Source organism: Rhinopithecus roxellana, chromosome 10 (genome assembly GCF_007565055.1).
Source record: "Rhinopithecus roxellana isolate Shanxi Qingling chromosome 10, ASM756505v1, whole genome shotgun sequence".
NCBI lineage: Eukaryota > Metazoa > Chordata > Mammalia > Primates > Cercopithecidae > Rhinopithecus > Rhinopithecus roxellana.
The window spans coordinates 35173661-35200403 of record NC_044558.1 but is presented as its reverse complement, the minus strand read 5'-3'; the positions used below and the strand labels follow the sequence as shown (position 1 = coordinate 35200403).

Genomic DNA, 26743 nt, shown 5'->3' with positions numbered 1-26743 from the left:
TAATCCCATTAATTTTGTTACTCTTTCAGCTAAACACTATGTAATTTATTTAATTATAGATAGTTTCTACAGGGTTAAAAAATAGTTGACATGTCATACCTACTTATAAATTTATTTTTTACCTACAGAAAAATGCTAAGCAAATACAACATTAAAACCATCCTGAAAACACATTATTCTTACAAAAAGTTAACTGAATTAAAAATTCTATCTATATATTCTCTTCTTTATGGCCACTAGTATCCTATTTTTCAAATTATTCCTTCCAAAAATCAAGACTGACTTTTTCTGTATGATTATGAAAGCCATTACAATTATTATATTTAATTATTATATTAATTAATAATGAATTTATACTCAATTAATATTACATAAAAACATAACAATTTCAGCAATTCATGATGTTAAAAAACCATTTCCCATAATGTGACAAAAGATAGTAATGAAGTGATGGTAGTTTTTGCACAAAACAGGATTACTATAAAGTCTCAAACTACTTATCAATTTTAAAATATAGACTGTCAGACCAACTGAGTTCAAGACAGCTACGTCAACAAAATACATAATACTGTCTTATTTCTAATCCCAAGGTACGTGAAAAACTTCTATCAGAGAAAAAGTGACTAAACTATATGGCTATAACTTTTTTGTCAGAAAATGATGACAATAACCCGTTATATTTGTTGTGAAGAACAAACTAGCTAATGTAACTAAAATATTTACAACAGTCCTTGATAAACAGAAATAAATGTTAGCTATTATACTTATTATGACTAATAGCAAGACATGTCACCCAAAAAGAGATTTCTATAATGTGTGCAGTTTTCTTTAAATTTCATTAGAATTTTTTAAAGCCTCATACATTACCTTTTCATCTATCTTGTTTCTTGGAGACTGTTGATGTGTAACATTTGATTTTGTATTTTCTGCATCTATCTGACTATACTGCTTATAGCCCTCTTTCATTTCCATTTTATATTGCTGATATTTTAGTTTATATTTGTCTGTTGGTATTGGCAAATTTTCAGGTATCATGTTCTGATCCTATAGGTAAAAAGAAAAAAGAATGCTGTCAGAAAAAAATTACTAATTTTCCTTATTGGAATTAACAGGTTTATCATTTATCTTAGCATTTATTCCTAAAAAATGACCATTATAGTCAATGTTCTAAGCAGAGATAGTATTTAAGACATTCAACTGGTACAGACAGCATCACTGACCATTCAGAGTAGACAGATCTGCTAAGAATGGGCACTTAATTTAAATGCTAGTAAGCTTGTACCTTGTTTCCTAGCTGAAGATCCATTCTGGTTCCAATAGCATTTAAGAGGAGAAAAATTGATTTATCTTTCTTCTTAGGATTTTTAGATAAGCTTTTCTTCTGCCTCAGAAGAACTCTACTGTTAATCTTTCTTTTCATAATAGACATAGCAATTGAAGATCACTAATACTGAGAAGCATTGGTTGTCATTTCTAGAATATCAAGATATTCCATCTATTTGCAAACATGGAAATATTTGCAAATAAAATTTGTTTTTCTCTTAAACCAAAAGTAAACAAATGTCCTCATTTGAATTTGCATTCAAGGAAATAAAAGTTTTACTTAAAAAATATTTTGAACCATTTTGCTGCCACTCAGTAAAGTATATGCTTACAGAAAACTTCATTCTATTTTCCCAATAGAAAACAGTGACCTAAATATTATTTGGTTCCCTACCATATTTCCATGCGAGTGAGAGACAATGGAGTCAGCAGATAAGAGAAATCTAAAAGAAGTGCTATACAAATACAAGGGCATACTGTATTGACCCAGTGATGGACAGACACTCCAAAAGGAACGTTTTTATACAGCCAGTCCAATCCTTGAAAAGTGTTGAGGATATCCATGTCTAACCCAGAGAAGGATGAAGCAAAGCTTCAGGATATTATTCATGCAGTTTTCCAAAATGAAACTAAAAACATGAATAGAGTCAGCTATATGAAAAGACTAACAAAAACAGAAAAGCCCTACTCCTATACTAGTCAGGATTTATATTCACATTGTGAACAAAACACTAGATATGTTTGAAGCATAAACATGTCCCAAGGAGACAACTTGGAATGAGCATAGCTACTTACTCCACAGTATACCAGTAGCCTAAAGTATGAATCAGTTTCCAAGAGACCAGTCTTACATTGCTAAACTAGCAATATCTGATCTAAGAGTTTGCCATATTTTAAAAAATGCCTCAATTCCATATTAGGATATACCTGTACTTTACTGATTTCATTTAAAAATTTTAAAATACCGCCGGGCGCGGTGGCTCAAGCCTGTAATCCCAGCACTTTGGGAGGCCGAGACGGGCGGACCACGAGGTCAGCAGATCGAGACCATCCTGGCTAACCTGGTGAAACCCCGTCTCTACTAAAAAATACAAAAAACTAGTCGGGCGAGATGGCGGGCGCCTGTAGTCCCAGCTACTTGGGAGGCTGAGGCAGGAGAATGGCGTGAACTCGGGAGGCGGAGCTTGCAGTGAGCTGAGATCCGGCCACTGCACTCCAGCCTGGGCGGCAGAGCGAGACTCCACCTCAACAAAAAAAAAAAAAAAAAAAAAAATTTAAAATACCAATTTCAATGTGTGACAAGATGTAAAACAAGTAAAAATCATTTCACTAACATTATGGTTTAGTATTCTAACACATAAAATGTTTAAACTTGGCAAAACATGGATTGAACATAATAAAATGTTTTAATTTTATTGAGATTAAATCCAGTGCTAATAATGCATACTATAATTCTGAAAATTGATAAGCAAATAAATACTAAACAATTTATTTAGATGATGTTGAGTATATGGAGTTTGACATGGTGTGACCCAACCAAGAGTAGAAGATGAATTTGGCGGGTTTGCTGTACTAAGTGGAATATATGAAAAATTGTCCTAAAAAATAAAATTAATGATACTTCTTACATTCTATGCGTAATATTGTGTTTTAATGTTTATTATATTAAATACTAAATAAAAATTACCTCATCATCAGAGTCAACAAGGCTTCCCAAATCAAGTCGTGGGACCCTGAAAGAAATAATCTATGTATCTCGTAACTTTTTAACATGAAATTTTAACAACTGCAAATCTTATGTGTTACATCTTTTATAAATAGGTACACTGAAACCAATGGTGCCATGGCTTCTACTGGCTTGTGATAGGCTTTTGCTAAATGCTCAGTAATTTTTCAAGCTGGTTGTTAAACCCATCCATCATTAAAAATACACATAAATTTACAATTAAGTTATATTAAAAATAAATACTCAAAATTCATCACTTCCCGATGATTTCACTGTACTTCGTTATTATCTGTGCTCTAGAGATTATCTATGTCTATCCTATCTCTATGGTAGTTTAATAGTGTGCACCTCTTTCCAATTCTGTGCTCAGTGATGTCATATAGGCACACTGAAATCAGCCTTGGTGGGATTATTTACACTGAAATTGGCAAATGCTATGAATAGGACTTGGTTTAATATTTAGTTGATTTCTGAAACTGTAACAAGGGGTGGAGAAAAATGTTAACAGTGCAGATTCAACCTAAAATTATATCATGTCTATACCTGTCACACAGTGAAGAGCCTCAAAACACACTGAAGAAATGTGGTTTTATATTCAAAACTATTATTTGACTCAGCAAAGAAATCACGCATGTCACTTTTTAAAGTAAATAAAAATATTAACCAATATCATGCTGGAACTACACAGGTTCATCAATTGCAACCATAGGTTAGCTAGAGATACAGAGTTCAGCAAAAAAACAGAGAGACAATTATGTGAAAATCTACTGGCTATATGGAATCTACAAGAGAGACTATATATTTGATTAATATTTGTAAATTGATTGCTACATATCCTTTATATCAGTAAAAGCTATAATCAACTTAATATATGCTTAAATTTCTTTATAATAAACAAGTAAACTTTACAATAAACTTATAATACACTTTCAGAAAACCAGTCCTTAAACTTTTCTCTGCACACAACCGACACAGCCATTGTTACATACTCAATATCTTGGATCTAGCGCTTGCACCTAACTCTATTCTTTATGTCAAGATGAGCATACAGGTAATCTGTCACACAGAACCACATAAATGTTGATGTTTATTCATTTTGATCTTCAGAAATGTCAATACTCTCTGGTTTAGCCTAGTAAATTACTAAGTTTTTTCATTTCTATTTTTAAAGAGCCTCTATACTCTAAAATACTTGAAAGAATAGAAAAATCATATTATTTCAAATTTTAAAAGTCAAAATAACATATAACATAAAACATAAAATATATTCTAAACCAAAAATAAAATAATTTTCAGATTGATAAAATTGTCATATTCCTCAAAATTAAAACACAGACATAATTATCCTTAAATTCATGTGAATATATGAATTATACACGGATAAAAATTTACATATCTCTTTAATAAATGCATATAGCTGAATTTTCCAAATAAAATTATATTTTCACTTGTTCAGGAAAACGTAAAACATATTAAGGAAAATATTAAGAATTAACATATTAAGAAAAACCAAAGAAGTATTACCTATAATTCTACCATCTTATCACAAAAGCTATTTTAATTTTGGTATAGTAATTTTCAGTTATCCATATGCGTATAGATTTTTCTGTGGTTCACAATCATAGCTACATATATAATTTTGCTTTCTTTTTTAACTAGTCAATGTATGATAAATATGTGCCCATTGAACAGTCCAAATGTGAAGAAATGTCACTTACACTGGTGGGCAAGAATTCTGGTTTGTCCATGATTCAGAAGTCCACCTTTGCTTTAATTAAAAAAAATTTTTTTGAATCGGTATGAACATTAATATACCCTTTATACTTTAAGAGATATACAATGAGTCAATGCAATAAAGCTAATTATATTTTTTCTCAGTAAACGCCATATAATAAATGCGTATTAAGCCCCTTCCTACTGTGCTTGAGACACAGATAAAACGGCAAGCAAGACAGATAATCCCCACCCACATAGCACTCTGCTGGAGACGTTCTCTCAAATAAAGAGTAATGGGAAAAATCAGTCTGTAACAGAGTAAGTACATAGCAGTATGCCCAACCTACTCTAGGGAATTTGGGAAGCTTATTTTTGTTTGTTTGTTTTGTTTTGTTTTTTTCTTAAGGCAACCTTTAACAGGAGTTCTGAAAGACAAGGAGGAGTTAGCCAGATGAAAAGAGAAGAAAGAAAATTGATTCAGCTAGGAAACAACTTGTGCTGCACAGGCCTCCAGATAAGAGTTAGCATTTGGAAAGGGGTAAAATCCAGAGTGTGAGGGGGGTAGGGCCAAGTTGTTATATCATAGTAGGAGTTAGGGAACTTGGACCTTGTTTTTAAGGTAATGGGAAGACAGTGAAGGGTTTGAGAAAGAAAGTAACAAACATATGCATGTGTTTGTAAACATTCCATCTTGTTGCCAAAAACATTGTGCAAGGCATGAAAATTACAACAAGCTTAGCCACCATGAAATAGAAGATATATATGAGTCTTAGGAGAACTTCAAGTTAAAAAAAAAATAGAAAATAATTCACCCATAATCACTTACACCCTATTTCTGAAATGTTACCTGATTTGTGCTTTTTTTGTGATATTGGTAGCAACCGTAAAAATTACATTCTACTTTTTGTCTTTTTTTATATTTTCCTTAAACAGATATTCTTAAATAACAATAATTATACAATAAGTTTAATTTTAAAAAATAAAACTAATTCAAGCAGTGGCAAATTTTCAAGTAATTATTATCTTCAATTTTGGTGGTTCCATTCTTCAAATCTAGGAAATGCTGATCCTAAATATCTGTGAATATAAGTAATCACAAAACATGAAGAAAAGGTCAAAAAATTATTTAATAAGTCATCCTGAAAGAAGAAAATTATCTAGTTCACATACTTGTAGTGGCTTCTTTCTTCCAAAGAATGGCTGAATTTGGCTCCTAGAAGTGGCAGCAACTCCTTTAACCTCTAAATCCATTCAAGTTCCTGTATTTATCATGCAGTATACTTTGAAAAAAGTAGAGTAAATGTTAAATGATAATTCTTACTCTAATTTTAAATAAGTCATACAAATTACCTAACAGGTTTACCTGGAAAGAAATCGTATGGTTAATCACTTTTGGTGCTTTTACCAATATCAACTTTTTGCAGGGCAATCACATTATGCCCTGTGTTAGTATGAATAATGGGCCCCCAAAGAAGGCCATGTCTTAATGCTCAGACCCTGTAAATATACCACCTTACATGACAAAAAGGACTTCAGATGTGTTTGATTTAAGAATTTTAAGATGGGGCGATTATCCTGGATTTTCTGGTGGACTCAGTGTAATCACCAGAATCCTTATAAGAGGGAAGCAGAAAGAACAGAGTGAAACAGAGAAGATGTAAAGATGAAGCATACGACAGAGAGGGGTGAAGATGTCAAGCATTCTGGTTCTGAAGATGGAGGAAGAGGTGATGAGCAGCCTCCAGAAGGCAGAAGAGGCAAGGAATGGATTTTCCTCTGGCGCTTCCTGAAAGAACCTGCCCTGTTGACAGCCTGATTTTAGCCCCTTAAGACTAATGTTGTACTTCTGACCTCCAACTATAAAATAAATTTATGTTGTTTTAAACCACTAAGTTTAAATTTTTTTTACAGCAAAAATAGAAAACCAATGCATCTCCCTCTTCTGTACTACCACCATGAGATATACCTTTATATCTCATATTTCCTTTACTCATTTCCCAAATCTTTATGAGTTTCGGTTTTGCCAGAGTAGCCTGATGAAAATATTTTTAACAAGCAGTATTCTTCATCTAGAACAAAGAATAAAATTGAGTAAATGGTCCAATTACTAATAATGTGGTGATTGGTAAAAATGCTTACAAAAGGATATTGAAAGTAATCAACTTGCAAATATGTACAAATAAAAATCAAATGAATACATTTCATTGAAATTTTGTATATTTTATACTTCACCTTTATATTACCAAGGATACTTTCACATTTAGATATTTATTCATACTTTCTTTTTCTATAGTCTTGGATTTATTTTAATAGTAAATTATTTGTTTTGTTTTTTAAAGGAAAGATAGCATGGCATCCTGCCAGCTTGGAATTAGACAGACATACATTGTAATCCTGATTTTTGCCACTTTCACATAATTTAAGTTTGAGTAAAAACTTAATCTTTATGAACCAATGTTTCTACATAATATGTAAAATGAATTTAATGTTAGTACTTTTCCTGTTGGAATAATGTAACATTCAATAAATGGTAGCCATCATTATTATTAAAATATATTTTTATTTCATGGCCAATGAAATCTTACCTGAAAGATATCCCAATTCCTTACTAACATCTATATGGTTCTCTTCACCCCATCCCTAGAGCCTCTTCCTCTAAAAATTCCTTGCCATAAGCCTGGAATTCCACTCTAAGTCAGGAGACTTACCAACCAATAGTAAACATATTCTGGAAAAAAAATACAAATCATTAGACTCAAAAATTCTCCTATAGCACTACAGATGGCTTTCTTTCCAGAGCTATTATTCACAAAGAGGCAGCTTTTAAAAGTTGCTATTGTTTTGTTTTGGAGGCCAGGGTTAGGTTGGTTGTTTAATCACACAAATTACTGTATGTGCAATGATGATTACTTGCTAACCAACCCAAGTTGAGATAAAGATGCTGAACAATCAGCAAAGTGATTTTCTCCACACATGAGTCTCTCAATTATTTATATCCTAGTAACAGTTATAGCTATTTCAAATCACTATAGGTCATTTCAAATCAGTATAATTTATTTGCAAATTTAAAAAGCAGCAACATTTAAATCCTCAAATGTCCAGGACCTCCCAGTTCCTGTACTTCCCCAATCAGGACAGTCTTCACTCTTCACTGTCATTAGATTTTCATTTCCCTAATAAACTGTCAAGACCATGAAAGTTGGTGTCTCCTGCCCTTAATAAAGCATAGGTAGTAAATATTTAGTCAATAATAAATTAATGCATAGCAAAATACATTTATACATTTTACACATATTCTTAGATTCCTTTCATTTCTCTGCATCTAACTGTAACATAATCACACTGTCAACATATAAATTCTATCTTCAATTAGATAAGATGTTTAGAGCATTGCATTATAACTATTAGTCCTTAATGCTAGACTGTAAGCCTCATATTTGTTCACCCTATGTCTCAGGATTTAGAAAGCCCACAATGTAGTAGGAACTTAACAAATGTTTGTTAAATAAGTAAAGTCAGTTAATTCAGAATGGCATAACACAAAAGTGGTTAACTTAGATATAGTAAGAGTATTCAAAGGGCAATGCTGTCATATATGGAACACTTCCGGATCTATCGAATTAGAGCAGTCAGGCAACTGACACCCTATGTAGATGATTTTAAGATTTTGACAGGGCTTCAAAGACAAAAACAGCTCAACCTTCTGATTTTCAAAACGAGCCAGCTGAGACCCAGAAAAGTGAACTGTAATTTGCTAAATGGTTTGCCAGTTATTGCAGACCCGAATTCACTACGTGGGTTTCAGATCTCTTTTCAGTACTACATCCTCACTGGTACAGGTAATAGAAGAATCCGAGGGGAATTAGCTGTATGGACTAAAGAATTAGAAATCTAAACTTGGTGGCACACGAATCGGCAAACAACTGGCTGTAAGCGAATCTTTGAAACCTATGCCAAGGGTTGTCTTTGTCATTAAGCACTGAATATCCAGCTGGGCTATGTTGGAGCTAGGGAATAGCAAAAGGAAGGGATAGTGTTTGGAGGTACGGAGGCAAGATGTCGCACTTCCGGGTTCTTCATCATCAACTTTTCCCGCGCGCGCGAAAATACATCTGGCGCCCGGGAAGGTGCAGACCACCCAGGCATACGCCAGGTGATGTTAATCCGAAGAGACCAAGATTCACCTGGTGGCACCTACGGAACGCCCCCTCCCCCCACCGACACGTCTGTGCCCCGCCTATTGCCCTTCTATTCCTAGAAAAGCCGCTCCCGGCGAGCGCCCGGTGCGGGCTTCCACAGCCCCTATTTTTGTTGGGACTGTATCAGGAACTCCGCCCGAGGGCTTTGCTGGACGACTCTCTTGGTCTCCTTTGCCAGAGGCCGACAGACTTCACCCCCACATCTTCTTTCCTGAAGCTAGATGACCAAAGAATAAATCTGCAGTTTTGTTTCTAGCCTTGACTACTCGCTGGTTTGTTTGTGCCCGCTCTGTTGGTCTTTAGAAAAACAAATCAGATAGCACTTCTAAATGGCTTCCGTCCCCAAATAGCTGCACGTCATGGGGTGATATTGCTAGCATACAATAAATACTGTTGGCTAATGTCTTTAGCGCTACCAAAAAATAACGGAACACACTTCCCATTTCCCTCATTTTTTTTTTTTAAGGATGACTATTTCCACTTCCAATTATTATCCCTCTCTCTTGGTAGTATTACTGGCTATTATGTTACTTATACCAAATCAGAAAAAAAATGAAATAAAAATAAACTGATTTAATTCAGTTCATAAATAAGGAAAAAAGAAAGAGCTGTAAATACAATTAGTATTTAAGCTACATGAAGGTAGGGACCAAGTCTATGTTGGATCCCACACGACTACAGACCCAGATATCTGAATTGAAACTTAGGTCATTCCTAATTTCAAACAAAACAGAGTAATACCTCTTTCACCCACATCACTCCCCCGGCTCCCAAATTATATTATACTTCAGAGCACCTGCAGTGTAGCAGAAGGAATTCCCCATCCCCTACCTATCTGGGATTCCTGCACAGGGCAGGCGAGGGGCACAAGAGACAGCTAGCCTGATTTCACCTAACAAGCTCAGTAAGATGAGGTCCAGAGTTAGAAGGGCTAGAAAAGGTATAACCAGCGCGATTCCTCCAAAAACCGCCTTCAGAAAGCTTCAGACAGGAGAGTCTGCAGGTTGCCCGGCAACTGGCGCCGCAGCGCAGGGCTTCTGATTACACTCTCACCTCCAGGGACGAAAAGGTCGCCGGCCCAAGTCCCTTGTACGTTCTACGCCACTTCCAGCCCCCGCCAATCTGCCTCCTCAGTTCCGCGTCTGGCTGACCGGAACTGAGCGTGTGGCCGAAGACCCCGCCACGCTCTGAGAAGTACTTGCTGGCTGGAAAACGCAAAGGGGTAAAATCTCTGCTACAGCCGCCAGAGCTTCCCAGGGAACTGGCTCCGCGGCGCCCCTAAACCCCGGCGAGGAGCCGGAGCGGACTCGCTCACCTGCGCTTCTCCTGAGCAGGGAAAGGACCAAAGCCCGGCCGGGATCCACGGCGATTGTTGTGTAATTCTTTGTCTAATTGAATTTTATTTAGCATATTTCATAACCCACCTGTCTGTGCGCAGGGCCCAGAATGATGTTTTGAGGGGAAGAAATTTAAGCATATGCTGTAATATCTGTCTCAAGGAGCTTGCACTATTTTTTTAAAAAGACTGCAATATATTACACAGAGATTATAGATATTAGACTGGATATTACTTTAAATTTGTGTGACCATGTACATATAGATAATTACATGAATAATTGCATATACATGTATATTTGTGTGTATACATAATTAAAAATTAAAATGATGTATGGAAAGGGCAAAGGCCTAGAAATCAAGAAATCAAGACACCTACATTTTATTCTTTGACAATTTTTTTTTTTTTTTTTTTTTTTTTTTTTTTGAGACGGAGTCTGGCTCTGTCGCCCAGGCTGGAGCGCGGTGGCGCGATCTTGGCTCACTGCAACCTCCACCTCCCGGCTTTAAGCGATTCTCGGGCCTCAGCCTCCCAAGTGGTTGGCATTACATGCGCCCGCCACCACACCCAGTTAATTTTTTGTATTTTTAGTATAGACAGGGTTTCACCATGTTGGCCAAGCTGGTCTTGAACTCCTGACCTCAGCCTCCCAAAGTGCTGTAATTACAGGGATGAGCCACCACTGCCCGGCCCAAATATTTTTATGTATGCTCTGTACACAGTGTCTTGGCATCTACTCGTCATCTATAAAGGGAAAAAGCTGGTTTGAGATAATTCCAAGGTTCCACTCCACTCTAGCATGCACTAACTTTCCTAAATTACACAGCCAAGAGTCAGATATTCAAATTAGAATTAAGAGTTTATGAAGGTTAATCCAGTTCTTTCATAATCCTGTTTTTCTAATCTGCAGTAACTTTTAAAAATTAGCTCCCCTCAAAATGTATATATCAAAACGTGAATATTTCCAGTATTTCCTGGAGCCAGTTTGGGAGTAAAAATACAAATAAATTTTTAAAGTATAAAAGTAGTGAAGTAAATGAGGTATAATGTAATCACTCTGTATTTTTCTGCTGCACTCCATAAAATTAATCCACCCATTACCCCCACATAGAAAGAAAAGCAAAAATAAATAGCAGAAAACACACATAAATATAAAACAGAAAACTAAATTTAACTTTTAAAAAGTTATAAAAGACCTTAAAAATTCTGGTGCCCCAACTAAACTTGTCCATTCCACAAATAGATGTTCAAGAAAATAACATTAGGACGTACACAAAGTCTAATCCTGGCACTTAGACTTTTTACACCTAAATTGTTTTAGTATTTCTGAATATAGCTGTCTAAGCCATTGGGAACATGGTCTAAAAAACATAATGTATACAATTCAGACATTTTGTTATAAATGTCTATTAGAAGAGCAATAATCTTGGATTATGTTTTGACTATATATACTCTACTTTTGCCAATCTTTAAATCCATTACTTTATGAAATTTCTGTTGTTGTTATAGGCAGTTAATTTCTCTATACACTAAATGAAACTAAACTAGCTGTTAACCTTTATCCTTATTAACCTTATCCCTATCAACCTTTCCTGTTTTGCAGTTCCAAAATAGTTTGCATTTGAAGCTCAAATTTAAATTTTCATTTATGTGATCATTCATTAATGCATTCAACATTCACTGAGTACCTGCTACTTGAAAATATTTTACTTTATATTTGTATTTATTTGTTCATTCAGCCACTTATGTATTTGACAAACATCCACTGAACACCTTCTATCTTCACATAAACCCAATGTTATAAAAAGTGAAATATATAAGCCTACCCAGTATTTCCTTTTATATGATTAAGTCAAAAATATTTATTGAGCCCTTCATATGTATATATACATATATGTAACAATTAAAATATAGTTTCTGCTCTCAAGAAGCTTACAGTTGTATACCACATTATTAGAAAGGTAAAGAGAACTCATTTGTTTATTCAACAAATTTTTATTGAGGGTCTAAAGGTTCAGTTCCTGTTCAAGGTGCTAGAGATCTAGCAATGAAGAAAACAAAGCCACTGTTGTGGTGAAGGTTACAACCTGATAGAGAAGGCAGATGTTAAAAAAATAAATAACATAAATTCAGGAGGTAATTAATGCAATGAAGAAGACTAAAACAGGTTGAGTAGATAGACAGTGACAGATAGGAGATGTAGAATGATCAGGGAAGACTTCACTTGAAGGGAACTCTATAAAGAGCATTGCAGGCAAAAGTAACAGCACGTGCAAAGGAGCTGAGGTGAGGGCATCCTTATCAAGCTGATGGATGTGGCCCATGCAGAATAAGCCAGGAGAAAATGCAGGAAAGAGGCCAGATAACTAGCCATGGTCAGATTATGTAGTGTCTTTTGGGCCATACCTAGGACTTCAGATTTTTTATTGTGGCCCCCCATAGTAACGTAAGCCAAGTCCTTAAACGTTCTCTCTCTCTCTGTATACACACATATGTATATGTACATGTGCCTATAGACATCTGTCTCTGTGTAGATGTATATATGTCTATAGGCATACACACATACACATATGTGTACACACACAGATTTATATAGAGAACTTTACATATATAAATGTATGTTTATATATACACACACATTGTGTATATGTATATGAGTATATGCCTATAGACATCTGTATATCCAGGAAGAGACCTATATGTATAGACACATGTAGATTTACATATCTGTATCGATTTATCTATCTGTATACCTACACACACACATATACACACACACGTGTATATGCTCATGTCTTTGGGTGTGGGATAGCAGAAGCTCAGTTTGGACTATGTATGTGATAAGAAAGTAGTATATACAGCAATTCTCCATTAGCTGGTAGTAAACTAGAAATATATTTTCTATTGCCCAGTAGAATTTCCATTGGGATCCTTGCATTTTTCATTTTTTATATTCCAATTTTCTTTTTATTTTTAAAAAGATAACAGCCGCATCAAAGCAGTTTGTTTTGTTTTTTGTGTCAAGGTTGAGTATGGCAGAACATTCAGCAGATGTAAATATATGTTCACCTGAATTAAATGACATTGTAAACAACCTCGAATCACTAAGTAAAGATCTTTATTTGAAACAGAAATACTAAAAAAATTAATGTCATGGGGAAAAATGCTGGTTTATTACTGAATATCAATATAAGTGACGTAATGAATTTAAAACATTAAGCCAAATGAAGTTGATTTATATTGCATTGCAGGTAAAATAGACAATCAAATGTACTCTGTCCATCCCAGTCTCAGCATATCAATTAAAGCAACTCTTGAAGTCTACCAGTCACCAAACAGTGGCTCTGTTCCAAACTGTCAAAAAGGGAAGATTTTGTCAAGAGAAACTACTTGGCTACGTTTCCCAGGCATCTATTTTTATCTATCTAAGCAGTCGGTCTCTTCAGACGGAAAAAAGAAGGAAATTATCAATTGTTTGACAAGTTGATACTTTAAGATCACGGTATTGTCACTATATAAGAATTGCCTATTCTTATTCTATTCCCAATCTCTGAGGGAAGTGACAATATGATTCTAGATTATTTAGAACAATAAAAATCTATACACGGAAGGGAAGCTGCGTCTAAGAAACTAATATATAGTGCTTTGCACTCCACTGGCCCATTGTCAGCATCCCGCACTTGTTCTTTACCTAATTTGTGTGGCTTGCATATTGCAATCTGCATTACAATCCAGGCGCGCTCTGCAGATTACAGATTGGATCCACAGAAAGCAGTTTGGATGGTTGAAACTCCCTCCACCAGAGGGCGACTCAGAGCTTTCCCCTGTAGCTCAGAGCTTTGTGGAAGGCGAACCCTGCTGCCTGTTCCTCCCCACAGCGACACTGACAAGCAGATCCAGCCTGCTGGGCATCCCCGCGCTGGGCTCGAGCCTGTGCGGAGGATGAAGCCAAGGGAGATCGTGGGACGGGGTGGGACGGGGTGGGACGGGGTGGGACGGGGTGGGGCGGGGGCGGGGGCGGGGGCGGGGGGGTGGCGGGGAAATCGGGTTGCCCCGGCCGTTACTGGTCCGCGCTGTCAGGGCATCCTCCACATCCTTCCATGGCTCTGAAGAATAAATTCAGTTGTTTATGGACCTTGGGTCTGTGTTTGGTAGCCAGTACATCTTCCAAAATCCCATCCATCACTGACCCACACTTTATAAACAACTGCCTCGAAGGCCACAACGAATGGCGTGGCAAAGTCAACCCTCCCGCGGCCGACATGAAATACATGGTGAGAAAGAACCAGGGCTGGGCTCTTAAATCCCTGACTCATCCTGAGGCATCTGGGTGGTAAATTTCACGGACTTAACTTGTGCTAATTCAGTGCGGACTTTATATATAGGCAGTGAAAAAGGGGGAAAAAAAATATCGCACCTTGGCTGGGCTGTCTCCTCCAGAGTCATAGGAGTGAACAAGAAAGGAAAACTTGAAGCTGTTCCTTGTCTCTTGCGGGGAAGGTGGGGATGCTGGAGCGGTGTTTGGAAGTTGCTTTGTTGTACCACTAAGTTTATAAGTACTTAACACAGGATTATTTTGTTTCCTTTCCTCCATTTTTTGGCTAGCACTTTGCATCCCCCACAACCAAGATACAAGATATCAAAGAAATAGCCCAGGAATGGAGATTCTCTTGTTTTCTTACTTATTTTTATATCATATGAATCCAAGATCAAAACAAAACTTTATGTGTAGTATTATTTGAAAAAATATTACAAGGATGAGAATATTGAAATCAGGAATTGAATTACATCAGATGGTCGTTTTCATGAAAAATAATAAATGCATAAAGTTTAATTCCAAAAACATTAAACTGTGTCATTTCAGACCTCCATCATATAGAAAATAAGGCAAAAGACAGTACTCTATTGAAGAATAAGCATAAAAAGCATTGGATTATTAAAATAATCCATAGAATTTACAAAATGTTAAATACTTGACTATGAATTGTGTGACTGGAAATTTCCCTTGCATTATAACTTTTTCTTGTTTATAAATGCATCATTATGAGCATAAACGTTGATAGTATTAGTCTATTTTATGTACTATGCAGATATAGATACAGTGTAATTCATGTCTATTCCAGCTTTCTTCTCTTCTATCCAGTGGAAAACAAAATAAAAGTAATTATAAAATCACAACTCAGGCATTAAAATAAGTTCAAAACTGTACTAATCTACTGTATGAGAAAATTATATTTTGAAGGAGAAAGATTCAAATAGCTATCAGAAATGAAACAAGAATAAACTAATCTCTTTAATGCAGAATTGTTAAGATATTTTAATATATGCCGGGCGCGGTGGCTCACGCCTTGTAATCCCAGCTCTCAGGGAGGCAGAGGCGGGAGGATAGCTTGAGCCCAGGAGTTCGAGACCTGCCTGGGTAATACTGCGAGACCCCGTTCTCCACAAAAAGGAAAAAAAAAAAAAAGACAAAAAAAAGATATTTTAATATATAATGTTTACCAGCTTGGGGTTGTCCAAGGCATAAATTAACTAGAAATAAATCTTCAACTGAATTCAGAAATACTAATATTAGTAGTAATATGGGTGATGCCTTTAGAGTTTTATTGTATATTGTATGATAAAAAAAAAGAGTAAATGTGGGGTTAAATATAATAAATGCTCTTTATATTTCTTTTGTACTCATTGACTATTTAAAGCAAGATGTGATAACAATGAATTGTGGGGTTTATAATAATGTAGAAAAGAAACACATTATAACTGATGCATTAAAAATGAAGTGAAGTGTCAATAGAATTATTCTGCTGAAAGTTCCTTATATTGTTAAGAATCACAATAATATTTCCGGATGGACTGAGAAGTTAAGAATGCATGTTTTTATATCTAGAATAACCACTAAAAATATACAAAGAAGTAGACCTAAAAATCCAGTAAATAGAACACTAAAGTCCTTGATTAATTTTTGGAAAACAGGAACAAGGAACGAAAGAACAAAGAGGGAATCAATTAAAAATAGCAAATGGTAGACTAAAACTTAACCATGTTAAAATTATATTAAATGCAAATGATTACTACCTACTTTAATTAAAAATAAAGATTATCAGATTGGAATAATGCTTTTGTAACAGAAACATATCATGAATAGATTAAAGTAAAAAGATGGAAAAAATACATTATACAAACTCTAAAATTAAGATAGAATAGCTATATTTATAGCTACCAAAGTAGATTTTAAGACAAGGAGAACTACCAGAAATAAAAGGGGACATTAAGGAATAATAAAAGGGCCAATTCAACAAGAGACACAGCAATCTTCAATGCAAATAAATGTAATAATGTATTTTAATACACAAAAATTGGCAAAAGTAAAGGGAGAAAGAGACAAAACAGTCATAGAGATTTTAATCTTAGTGAATAAGAGAACAAGTAGGTAAAAATCAGTAAAAGTAAAAAAGATTTGAACATCAAACAATTTTACCTAATTGACATTAAACAATTTATACCACACTACAAAATACAAATTCTTATCAAGTATGCATTACATTCATCAATATAAACAATATGCCGAACCACAAAACAAGTCTCAATAAATTAAAAGTATTTGAAATTTTGTTCTATGTTTTCTGAAAAAAAATAGACTTAAACTAGAAATAAAGTGCAAAATCTCCCAAAATGTGAAATCAAGCAGAACATATCTAAACAGTCCATAAGTTAAAGAAGAAATAACAATAGAGATTACTATAATTTAGATTTGAATGTTAATGGAAACACAACATATCAAAACTTGTAAGATATAGCAAAAGAAGTGTTTGGAAGCATATGTATAGATTTAAATGAATATTTTAGGAAGGAAGAATAGTTAAAAATCAAGACCTATTCTTTCAACTCAAGAAGGTAGGAAACAAGCGTAAATTAAGCACAAGAAAATGTAAAAAAAAAACTAAAGATAATCATAATTTGAGGAAATTGAAAGTAAAAGTATGATGGACAAAAATCAATAATATGAGAAGTTGGTTTTAAAACTATATATTGGGCCGGGCACGGTGGCTCAAGCCTGTAATCCCAGCACTTTGCGAGGCCGAGACGGGTGGATCACGAGGTCAGGAGATCGAGACCATCCTGGCGAACACAGTAGAAACCCCGTCTCTACTAAAAATACAAAAAAAAATTAGCCGGGCGAGGTGGCGGGCGCCTGTGGTCCCAGCTACTCAGGAGGCTGAGGCAGGAGAATGGTGTGAACCCGGGAGGTGGAGGTTGCAGTGAGCTGAGATCCGGCCACTGCACTCCAGCCTGGGCGACAGAGCAAGACTCCGTCTCAAAAAAAAAAAAAAAAAAAAAAAAAAAAAAAAAAAAAAAAAAAAAAAAAAAACCAATATATTAATAAAATTGATAAACCAGTAGCAAAAAAAATAAAAAATAAAAAAAAATTAATGAAGAAAGACACAACTCAAAAATAAATTTCAGGAATGGAAAATCACTTTTAAAAAACCCCAAACATTAAATGGATAGATAGAGAATATTTTGAACAACTTTATACTAATACATTTGACAACATAAAGAAAATAAATGGACAAATGTATTGAAAATCAACATTTTATAAAATTGACACAATATTTTGATATGTTGTTTATTGAAGGATTACTAGTGAATAAATGCATAAAATGCACTAGTTTTAATGTACAATTTTTTTTACGTATGTATATGTCAGTGAAACTACCTACATCAAGATTGGAATTTTTATTTCATATATGGATGCCATGTTATTTAACACATAAAGTCTCATAAATATTACATTCTGTACTATATGTTTTATATAGTAACATTAAATCCTTGAACTTTGCCTAATAAAAGTATTGCTCATTATTTTTATTTCTTTGATTTCTATTATTATTTTTTGACTGTTGTATTCTTTGTCTTGTACAAATGAAAGAATCCTGGGTTAGAGACTGATTTTGAACCCAACATAAATCTTTTAACAGGGATATTTAACCAATTTATGAATGAGATCATTCGTCTGCATCTTCATCAATCTAAATAGTCTTAACTCTATTACATAAATTAATTATGTAATGTAAAATATTCTTAACAGAAATTGCAGGTGAATTCTAAGAAAAAAGCAACACCAATCTTATACAAATCTTTTTGTGAAACTGAAAGAGAAAACCTTTTGGAACTTTATGAGCCAAGTTTTACCCTGACACCAAACAAGACAAAACATTATAGGTTAGAAAATTATAGCTCAATGTAGATGCAAAAAATCTTCAACAAAATTATAATCAATTGAATCCAGCAACACATATAAAGAATATTATATCATGGGATTTATCTCAGGAATAAAAAGTTGGATTAGGACTTGAAAATTAATCAACATAATCAGGATCAAAACTAGAAATACCATTAACAGAAAACTCCCCAGAAAATGAAAAATCTGTGAGAAATCCAACTTGGATTGGGGGAATTTAATTGCTATTTACAATTTGCCACTCTTAATAGATTAAATGAGAAAAATTATATGATCATCTGAATAGAGTCAGGAAAACCATTTGGCAAAACGCTACATCAATTCATTTCATTTCATTTTTTTTCCATTTTATCCGTAGGTTTTTTAATAATAGTTTTGGGGAAACAGGTGGTATTTGGTTGCACGGAAAAGTTCTTTTTTTTTCAATTTTTAAGTTCTAGGGTACATGTGCAGGATGTGCAGGTTACACAGGTGAACATATGCCATGGTGGTTTGCTGCACAGATCAACCAGTTACCCACATATTAAGCCCAGCATCTATTAGCTATTCTTCCTGAAGCTCTCTTTCCTCCCACCCCCATCTGCCTACAGGCCCCAATGTGTGTTGATTCCCCCCATGTGTCCATGTGTTCTCATAGTTCAGCTCCGACTTAAAAGTGAGAACATGTGGTGTTCGGTTTTCTGTTCCTGCATTAGTTTGCTGAGGATAATAGCTTCCAGCTCCATCCATGTCCCTGCAAAGGACTTGATCTCATTCCTTTTTATGGCTGCGTAGTATTCAATGGTGTATATGTAGCACATATTTTCTTTATCCATTCTATCATTGATGGGCATTTGGGTTGATTCCGTGTCTTTGCTATTGTGAATAGTGTGCAGTGAATATACATGTGCATGTATGTTTATAATAGAATGATCTATATTCCTTTGGGTACATACCCAGTAATGGCATTGCGGAGTCAAATGGTATTTCTGACTCTAGATTTTTGAGGAATTGCCACACTGTCCTCCACAATGGGTAAACTAATTTACACTCCCATCAACAATGTAAAAATGTTCCTTTTTTTCCTGCAACATTGCCCGCACCTGTGTTTCTGGACTTTTTAATAATCGCCTTTCTGACTGGCCTAAGATGGTATTCAATTGTGGTTTTGATGGCATTTTTCTAATGATCAGTGATGTTGAGCTTTTTTTCATTTGTTTTTTGGCCACATGTATGTCTTCTTTTGAGAAGTGTCTGTTCATGTCCTTTGCCTACTTTTTAATGCAGTTGTTTAGTTCTTTAAATTTATTTAATCTCCTTATAGACTCTGGATATTAGACCTTGGTCAGAGGGAGAGATTGCTAAAATTTTCTACCATTCTGTAGGTTGTCAGTTCACTCTGATGATACTTTCTTTTGTGGTACAGAAGTTCTTTAGTTTAATTAGATCCCATTCGTCCATTTTTGCTTTTGTTGCAATTGCTTTTGATGTTTTCATCATGAAATATTTGCCCGTGCCTATGTCCTGGATGGTATTGCCTAGATTTTCTTCTAGGGTTTTTATAATTTGGGGTTTTACATTTAAGTCTTTAATCCATCTTGAGCTAATTTTTGAATAAGGTGCAAGGAAAGGGCCCAGTTTCAATTTTCTGCATATGGCTAGCCAGTTGTCCCAGCGGAAAAGTTATTTGCTAGTGATTTATGAGATTTTGGTGCACCCATCGCCCGAGCAGTGTACACTGTACCCAATGTGCATTCTTTTATCCCTTACCCCACTCCCACTCTCCCCAGTGAGTCCCCAAAGTCCATCATTCTTATGCCTTTGGATCCTCATAGCTTAGCTCCCACTTATAAGTGAAAACATACAATGTTTCATTTTCCATTCCTGAGTTACTTCAATTCAAATAACGGTCTCCAACTCCATCCAGGTTGCTGCAAATGCCATTATTTTGTCTCTTTTTATGACTGAGTCGTATTCCATTATATATATATAAAATGTGTATATTTTATATACACATATTTTATATATATGTGTAAATATATATATATACACTAATCACATTTTCTTTATTAACTTATTGGTTGATGGGCATTTAGACTGTTTCCATATTTTTAGAATTGCAACTTATACTGCTATAAACGTGTGTGCAAGTATCTTTTTCATAAAATGACTTCCTTTCCTCTGCCTAGATTTTTGACAAAGTTGCAAAAGTAATTCAGTAGAGCAAGGATAGTCTATTCAAGAAATGGTGTTGAAACACCATTTAATACCTATAAGAAAAAAAAAAACAACTTTGACCTGAAGAGCAAAAATTAACACAAAATGAATCATAAATTTAAATGCAAAGCATAAAATTATTAGAAGAAAAACAGGAGAAAATCTTCAGGACACAGCTAGATGAAACTTCCTAACATAATGAATTATTTTGATTTTTTTCAAAACCGAAAACTATTTTTAAAAAGTCAACAAATTTGACCCCATCAAATTAAAAAACTTCTACTTTATAAAGTACCCTGTTAGGAACATGAGAGGACAAACTACAAACTAGGAGAAAATATATTCAAACTATATATTTAAGAAAGAACTCCTATCTAGAGAAAGAACTCTCAAAACTCAACAGTAAAAAAAAAAAAAAAAAAAAAAAAAAATCAATTAGAAAACAAAAAGAAGACTAACGTTTCACCACAGAGATATACAGATGGAAAATAAGCACATGAAAACATGTTAAACATCATTAGCCATTAGTGAAATGCACATTAAAACCACAAGGACATATCACTACCCACCAATTAGGAAAGCAAAAATAAAAAATAATGACAATAGCAAGATATGGTGAAGATATGGAGAAAATTGATCAGTCATACTTTTCTGGTGGGAATGCAAAATGGTATAGCCACTCTAGGAAATAGTTTGGCAGTTTCTTACAAAGAAAAAACTAAACAGGCCGGGCGCGGTGGCTCAAGCCTGTAATCCCAGCACTTTGGGAGGCCAAGACGGGCGGATCACGAGGTCAGAAGATCGAGACCATCCTGGCTAACACGGTGAAACCCCGTCTCTACTAAAAAACACAAAACACTAGCCGGGCGAGGTGGCGGGCGCCCGTAGTCCCAGCTACTCGGGAGGCTGAGGTAGGAGAATGGCGTAAACCCGGGAGGCGGAGCTTGCAGTGAGCTGAGATCGGGCCACTGCACTCCAGCCCGGGCGACAGAGCGAGACTCCGTCTCAAAAAAAAAAAAAAAAGAAAAAAGAAAAAACTAAACATACACTTACATATGACTTAGACTTGCAATTGCACTGCTGGGCACTTTTTCCTTTTCCTTTTTTCCTAGAAAAAGGAAAACTTATTGCTACATAAAAATCTGCTCAGAAACATTTATGGATACTCCCAATTCAATGCTCTTGAGAAACAGGAGTTTAGTGACTCTATACATGTTTGTAATAGCTCAAACTTGTAAACATCTAAATTTCCATCAATAGATGAAAGTTAAACTGTGGTACATCTACACTATGGAATATGACCTGGTCATAAAATGGAACAAACTATCAACACATGGAACATCTCCATGGCTCTCAAAGGCATTATGCTGAGTGAAGAGAAGCCAATCTCAAAATGGATACATACCGTAGGATTCTATTTATATAACATTCTTTTTTCTTTTTTTTTCTTTTTTTTTTTGGAGACAGAGTCTCACTCTGTCACCCAGGCTGGAGTGCAGTGTCACGGTCTTGGCTCACTGCAACCTCTGCCTCCTAGGTTCAAGCAATTCTACTGCCTCAGCCTCCTGAGTAGTTGGGATTAGAAGCACCAGCCACCACACTTGGCTAATTTTTGTATTTTTAGTAGAGATGGGGTTTCACCATGTTGGCCAGCTGGTCTTGAACTCCTGACCTCAGGTGATCCACCCACCTTGGCCTCCCAAAGTGCTGGGATTACAGGCTTGAGCCACCAGGCCTTGACATCTATTTATATAACATTCTTGAAATAACAAAATTACAGAACTGAAGAACATATTGATGATCACCAGGGATTAAAGATAGTGTGGATAGTGAGTGGTTGTGACTTAACGGGATAGCATGAAGGATCCTTGTGGCGTTGAAACAGTTCTGTATCTAGATATTGTGGGATTGATTACTTCAATTTATACATGTGATAAAATCACATAAACCTACACATAATCAAAAATAAATGCAAGTAAAACTGTTGAAATCGTTAAAAGGTCTGTGGATAATACCAATGTCAATTTATTATTTTGATATTATACTATTGTTACAAAAAAAGTTACCATTGGGAAAACTTGGTGAAGTCTACACAGGACCCCTGTGTACTATTGTTGTAACTTCTTGTGAATTTATAATCAGTTAAAAATAAAGATGTTTAAAAATAACCTTGGCAATTATACCTACATTAAGCCTGTTGCTTTTGTCATGAGTTGTTTCTGGACTCTGTTCTGTTCCATTGAGCTATTTGTCTACTCTTGTGTCAATATGACAATATCTTAATGTAGCTTTATGATAAATATTGATATATGGGAGAGAAATTCTTCAGTTTTATTCTACATTGAAAAGATTGGCTTAGCTTTACTTGGAACATCGCATTTCCACATACATTTTGTAATCAATTTCCACCCCAAAAAAGCTACTTGGAATTTGATTAGAAATAAAATTATATGTCATAATCAATATTCTTTTGCAATACAGAATATTCTGGTCCATGAACATTTTATATCTCTCCATTTATTTAAGTCTTTTAAAATTTATTTCAGTTACGTTTTTGCAGTTTTCAGCATAGAGGTCTTGTATATCACTTATTAAATTTATTAATACATATTGGATGTTTTGGAGTTATTCATTTGTAGAATATACATAGAGATATAATAGATTTTTTGCATACTTTCATTGTATCTTTCAACTTTGATAATTTCATTTATTTTTATACTATTGTTTATATATTAATTTAAATTTTTATGCATCCAGTCATGTAATCTGTGAATAATGATATATCCAATCCCAATACATTTGACATGTTTTTGTCTTACGTATTTACAACTCATGCATTTTATTATACTTCCTAACTTCTTGTAAAATAATGAATAGAAATAACGAGGGCAGATATCTTGTTTTATTCCTAATCTTGAGGGAAAGTTATAATATTTCACCATTTGATAAGATTTTTGTCTGTTTGTTTGTAGATTATCTTGATCAAATTAAGGGCATATTTTCTTTCTATTCCTAGTTTTTTGCCCTTTTTAATTATCAATGTGTATTCATCCCTTAATTGCAATAAATTAACATGAACTTCTGAATTACTAGACTTTGAATTCTGGATTATTTTAATCACATTCCGATTTATTTCTTTAGTGACTCTAATGTATCAGGCCATCTGCTAAGTACTGGTAATATAACAATGAACTGTCATAGAGTGAGTATAAATAAGTATTTCTGAAGTAGAACTAAAGAGAAATGACTAACTGTGAACACAATAAATACCAAAGAAAAACTACATCTTATTAAAATAATAAATGTAAGCAAAAATTAATTGATTACAATTAGAACAATTTAATGCAAATACTTATGCACAATTCAATTTAAATTATTTTTATCTTTCAGATTTGGGATAAAGGTTTAGCAAAGATGGCTAAAGCATGGGCAAATGAGTGCAAGTTTGAACATAACAACTGTTTGGATAAATCATATAAATGCTATGCAGCTTTTGAATATGTTGGAGAAAATATCTGGTTAGGTGGAATAAAGTCATTCACACCAAGACTTGCCATTACGGCTTGGTATAATGAAACCCAATTTTATGATTTTGATAGTCTATCATGTTCCAGAGTCTGTGGCCATTATACACAGGTAAATATTTGACATCTTTATTGATTAGTTCTTATTTGTGTATATTTTAATTGCCAGAATTTATTTCTCTGTGTGTAAAGTGCCTTTATTTTTCTGGCTGCCTTTAAATTTTTTCCCTTATCATAGGTCTTGAGCAATTTAATAATAATATACCAAAGTTTTCTGTATGTTTCTTGTGCTGCAGTTCACTGGCCTTTTTGAAGTCGTAAGTCAATAGCTTAAATCAAATTTAGAAAAATGTTGGCCACTGTTTGTGAAAATACTTCCTTCTCTCACTCTCTCTCTTCCCTCGAAGTGGGAAGTTCTCTTCTCTTCAAGTTACTCATGTAGAAAGTCACTTGAAGTTTTCCCACATAAATTGATGCTCTTGTCTCTTTTTTCTTGTTTTTTTCTCTCTGTGATTAATTTCAAGTAATTTTATCGCTGCATCTTTAAGTTTGTTGATCTATTCTTCTGTAATGTTTAGTCTCCTCTTAATCCCATTCAGTTTGTTTTCAATCTTGCACCTTAAAGTTCGTATCTCTACAAATTTAATATTTTTACATCTTCAATGACTATACCTAATATGTTTGCTCTTTCATCTAGCTTTTTAAGCATATGAGATAGAGTTGTAATAATTAATATTTTCCCTGCTAGCTCTAGTATCTGTGTTAACTCTGTGTTAGTTTCAATGGATTGATTTTTCTCTTCATTATGCATCAAATTTTCTTCCCTCATATCATGTTGGGTAAATTTTATTATATTTCCAATATTGTACATTTTGCCTTGTTGGGTGCTGGATTCATCTGTATATTATAAATATTCTTGAGCTGTCTTTTTGGGTACAGCTAAGTACCTGCGACATATTCGATCCTCTTTGTTCCTGCTTTTAAAATATGTTAGGTAGAATAAAAGTAGTGTTTAGTCCAGAACTGATAATGATCTCTCACTACCCAGGCAAGATTCTTCTGCATACTCTACCTAACACACTGAGAATTATGAAGTTGTCCAATTCAGAAACTGGGAATAGGTCCAATTTCTGACTTTGTGTAAACCTTGGTATTATTTCCTCTAGTTCTTGTAAATGGGTTAGACTAGTTTCTCCACATGCATGTTTTGATTAGTACTTTGCTGAATAGATGATGAGGACCCTCTGCACATTGTCCTAGTGTGTCACTGTACAATTCTCACCTCTTCAGAACTATGCCATCTAAACTTCTGCGTCCTTGGTCTCCCCAAGACTCTCAATCAGACTCTCTCAACTATGAGAGTCTATCAAACTTCTTCTGAGCCATAATGTAGAAACTGTCTCCAGGCAATATACCAGGACAATTATAGAGTTTCCATCTTTTTCTCCCCAAATCTCAGGGGTATTACATTGTGTTGCCTAATGTCTTGAAAACCATTACTTCCTATCATTTTCCCAATTTTTAAAATTATTTCAGGTAGAAGTGTAAATGTGTCTAAAATTCACCTTTTGGCCAAACTTTAATGCTAGGCATGGTACTGAGCCCCTAGGAAAGCCTGTTTAAGCAATATAAATAGCTCACCTTCTTCTCTAGACTTACCCATTTGTATAAGTTTAATTAATACATAGGGTCTTAAAGCAAGTCGTTCTTATCAGAGGTGCAGTGAACAAATAATAGCAACTTCCATGTTCCCTTTATGTTCATTCTTCGTTCAACAACAGGATGTTCTAAGTCTAGACACTCTCCAGGACATCAGGAAAGATGTTGGTAAAGAATATGGTTTGGCTACTACTGGGAAAATTGAGAGAATGAATCAAGTGTCAGACGTCCTGACAACAAAAAGATGCAATATCCCTAATAATATGGCATCAAGGCTGAGTCATAGCTTTTATATATCCTTTGTCTTCTCTTTTGCTGTAAAGCAAAAAAAGAAAATCAGGTTCTCAAATGCCCCTTCTCCCTTCCTATTGCTAGATCAGAAAGGGGAGCTTACTCTTTATTGACTAGTTTACACTTAAGGTTAAATAATTAGGAATGGTTGTATTCTTATAAAATCAACAACTATATCTTGCTTAATGTTCCAAACAAAATAAGAGAAAATTTTATTGCATTTACCACCTAGTGATATTCACATTGGAGTGATATTCACATACATCCAAAGTTCATATTAATATTACATCTAATTTCTTTAATGAAACCAATACATCATAAACCTACATAGTGAATATTTATTCTCACCATTTCAAAAGCCCCAAAAAGTCACAATTTAGATAGAATTTAATGGTGTAGTTAGTTATTCATAAGCCAAATTGTTAAACATGATTTTTTGGAAATATATATATTTTAGTTGTATTTTTTATTAATTGTTTAAAACATTCAAAAGGAAAAATGCTCTTTTAATCATCTCACTTTATCTCATTT

General features: G+C 34.5%; 2 protein-coding genes across 11 annotated transcripts in view; one reads left to right on the top strand and one right to left on the bottom strand.

Moving 5' to 3' along the window:
* CAPS2 (calcyphosine 2) overlaps window positions 1-26743 on the bottom strand; it is a 123701-nt gene that overhangs the window by 52295 nt on the left and 44663 nt on the right. For 3 of the 9 annotated variants that reach the window (XM_030939113.1, XM_030939119.1, XM_030939114.1), the window contains one exon: window positions 868-1044. In XM_030939113.1, the coding sequence (XP_030794973.1) occupies window positions 868-1035 (168 nt within the window). In that variant the 5' untranslated portion in view covers window positions 1036-1044. Of the gene's footprint in view, window positions 1-867; window positions 1045-3010; window positions 3071-4767; window positions 4818-5935; window positions 6046-9795; window positions 9954-10017; window positions 10079-26743 lie in introns of those variants that run through there. The other 6 variants (XM_030939110.1, XM_030939117.1, XM_030939111.1 and 3 more) reach the window with 6 other exon arrangements.
* Window positions 14327-26743, top strand: part of GLIPR1L1 (GLIPR1 like 1) — a 39624-nt gene continuing 27207 nt past the window's right edge. The window contains exons 1-2 of one of the 2 annotated variants that reach the window (XM_010362651.2): window positions 14327-14574; window positions 24129-24374. In XM_010362651.2, the coding sequence (XP_010360953.1) occupies window positions 14401-14574; window positions 24129-24374 (420 nt within the window). In that variant the 5' untranslated portion in view covers window positions 14327-14400. The remainder of the gene's footprint in view (window positions 14575-24128; window positions 24375-26743) is intronic. The other variant, XM_010362652.2, reaches the window with a different exon arrangement.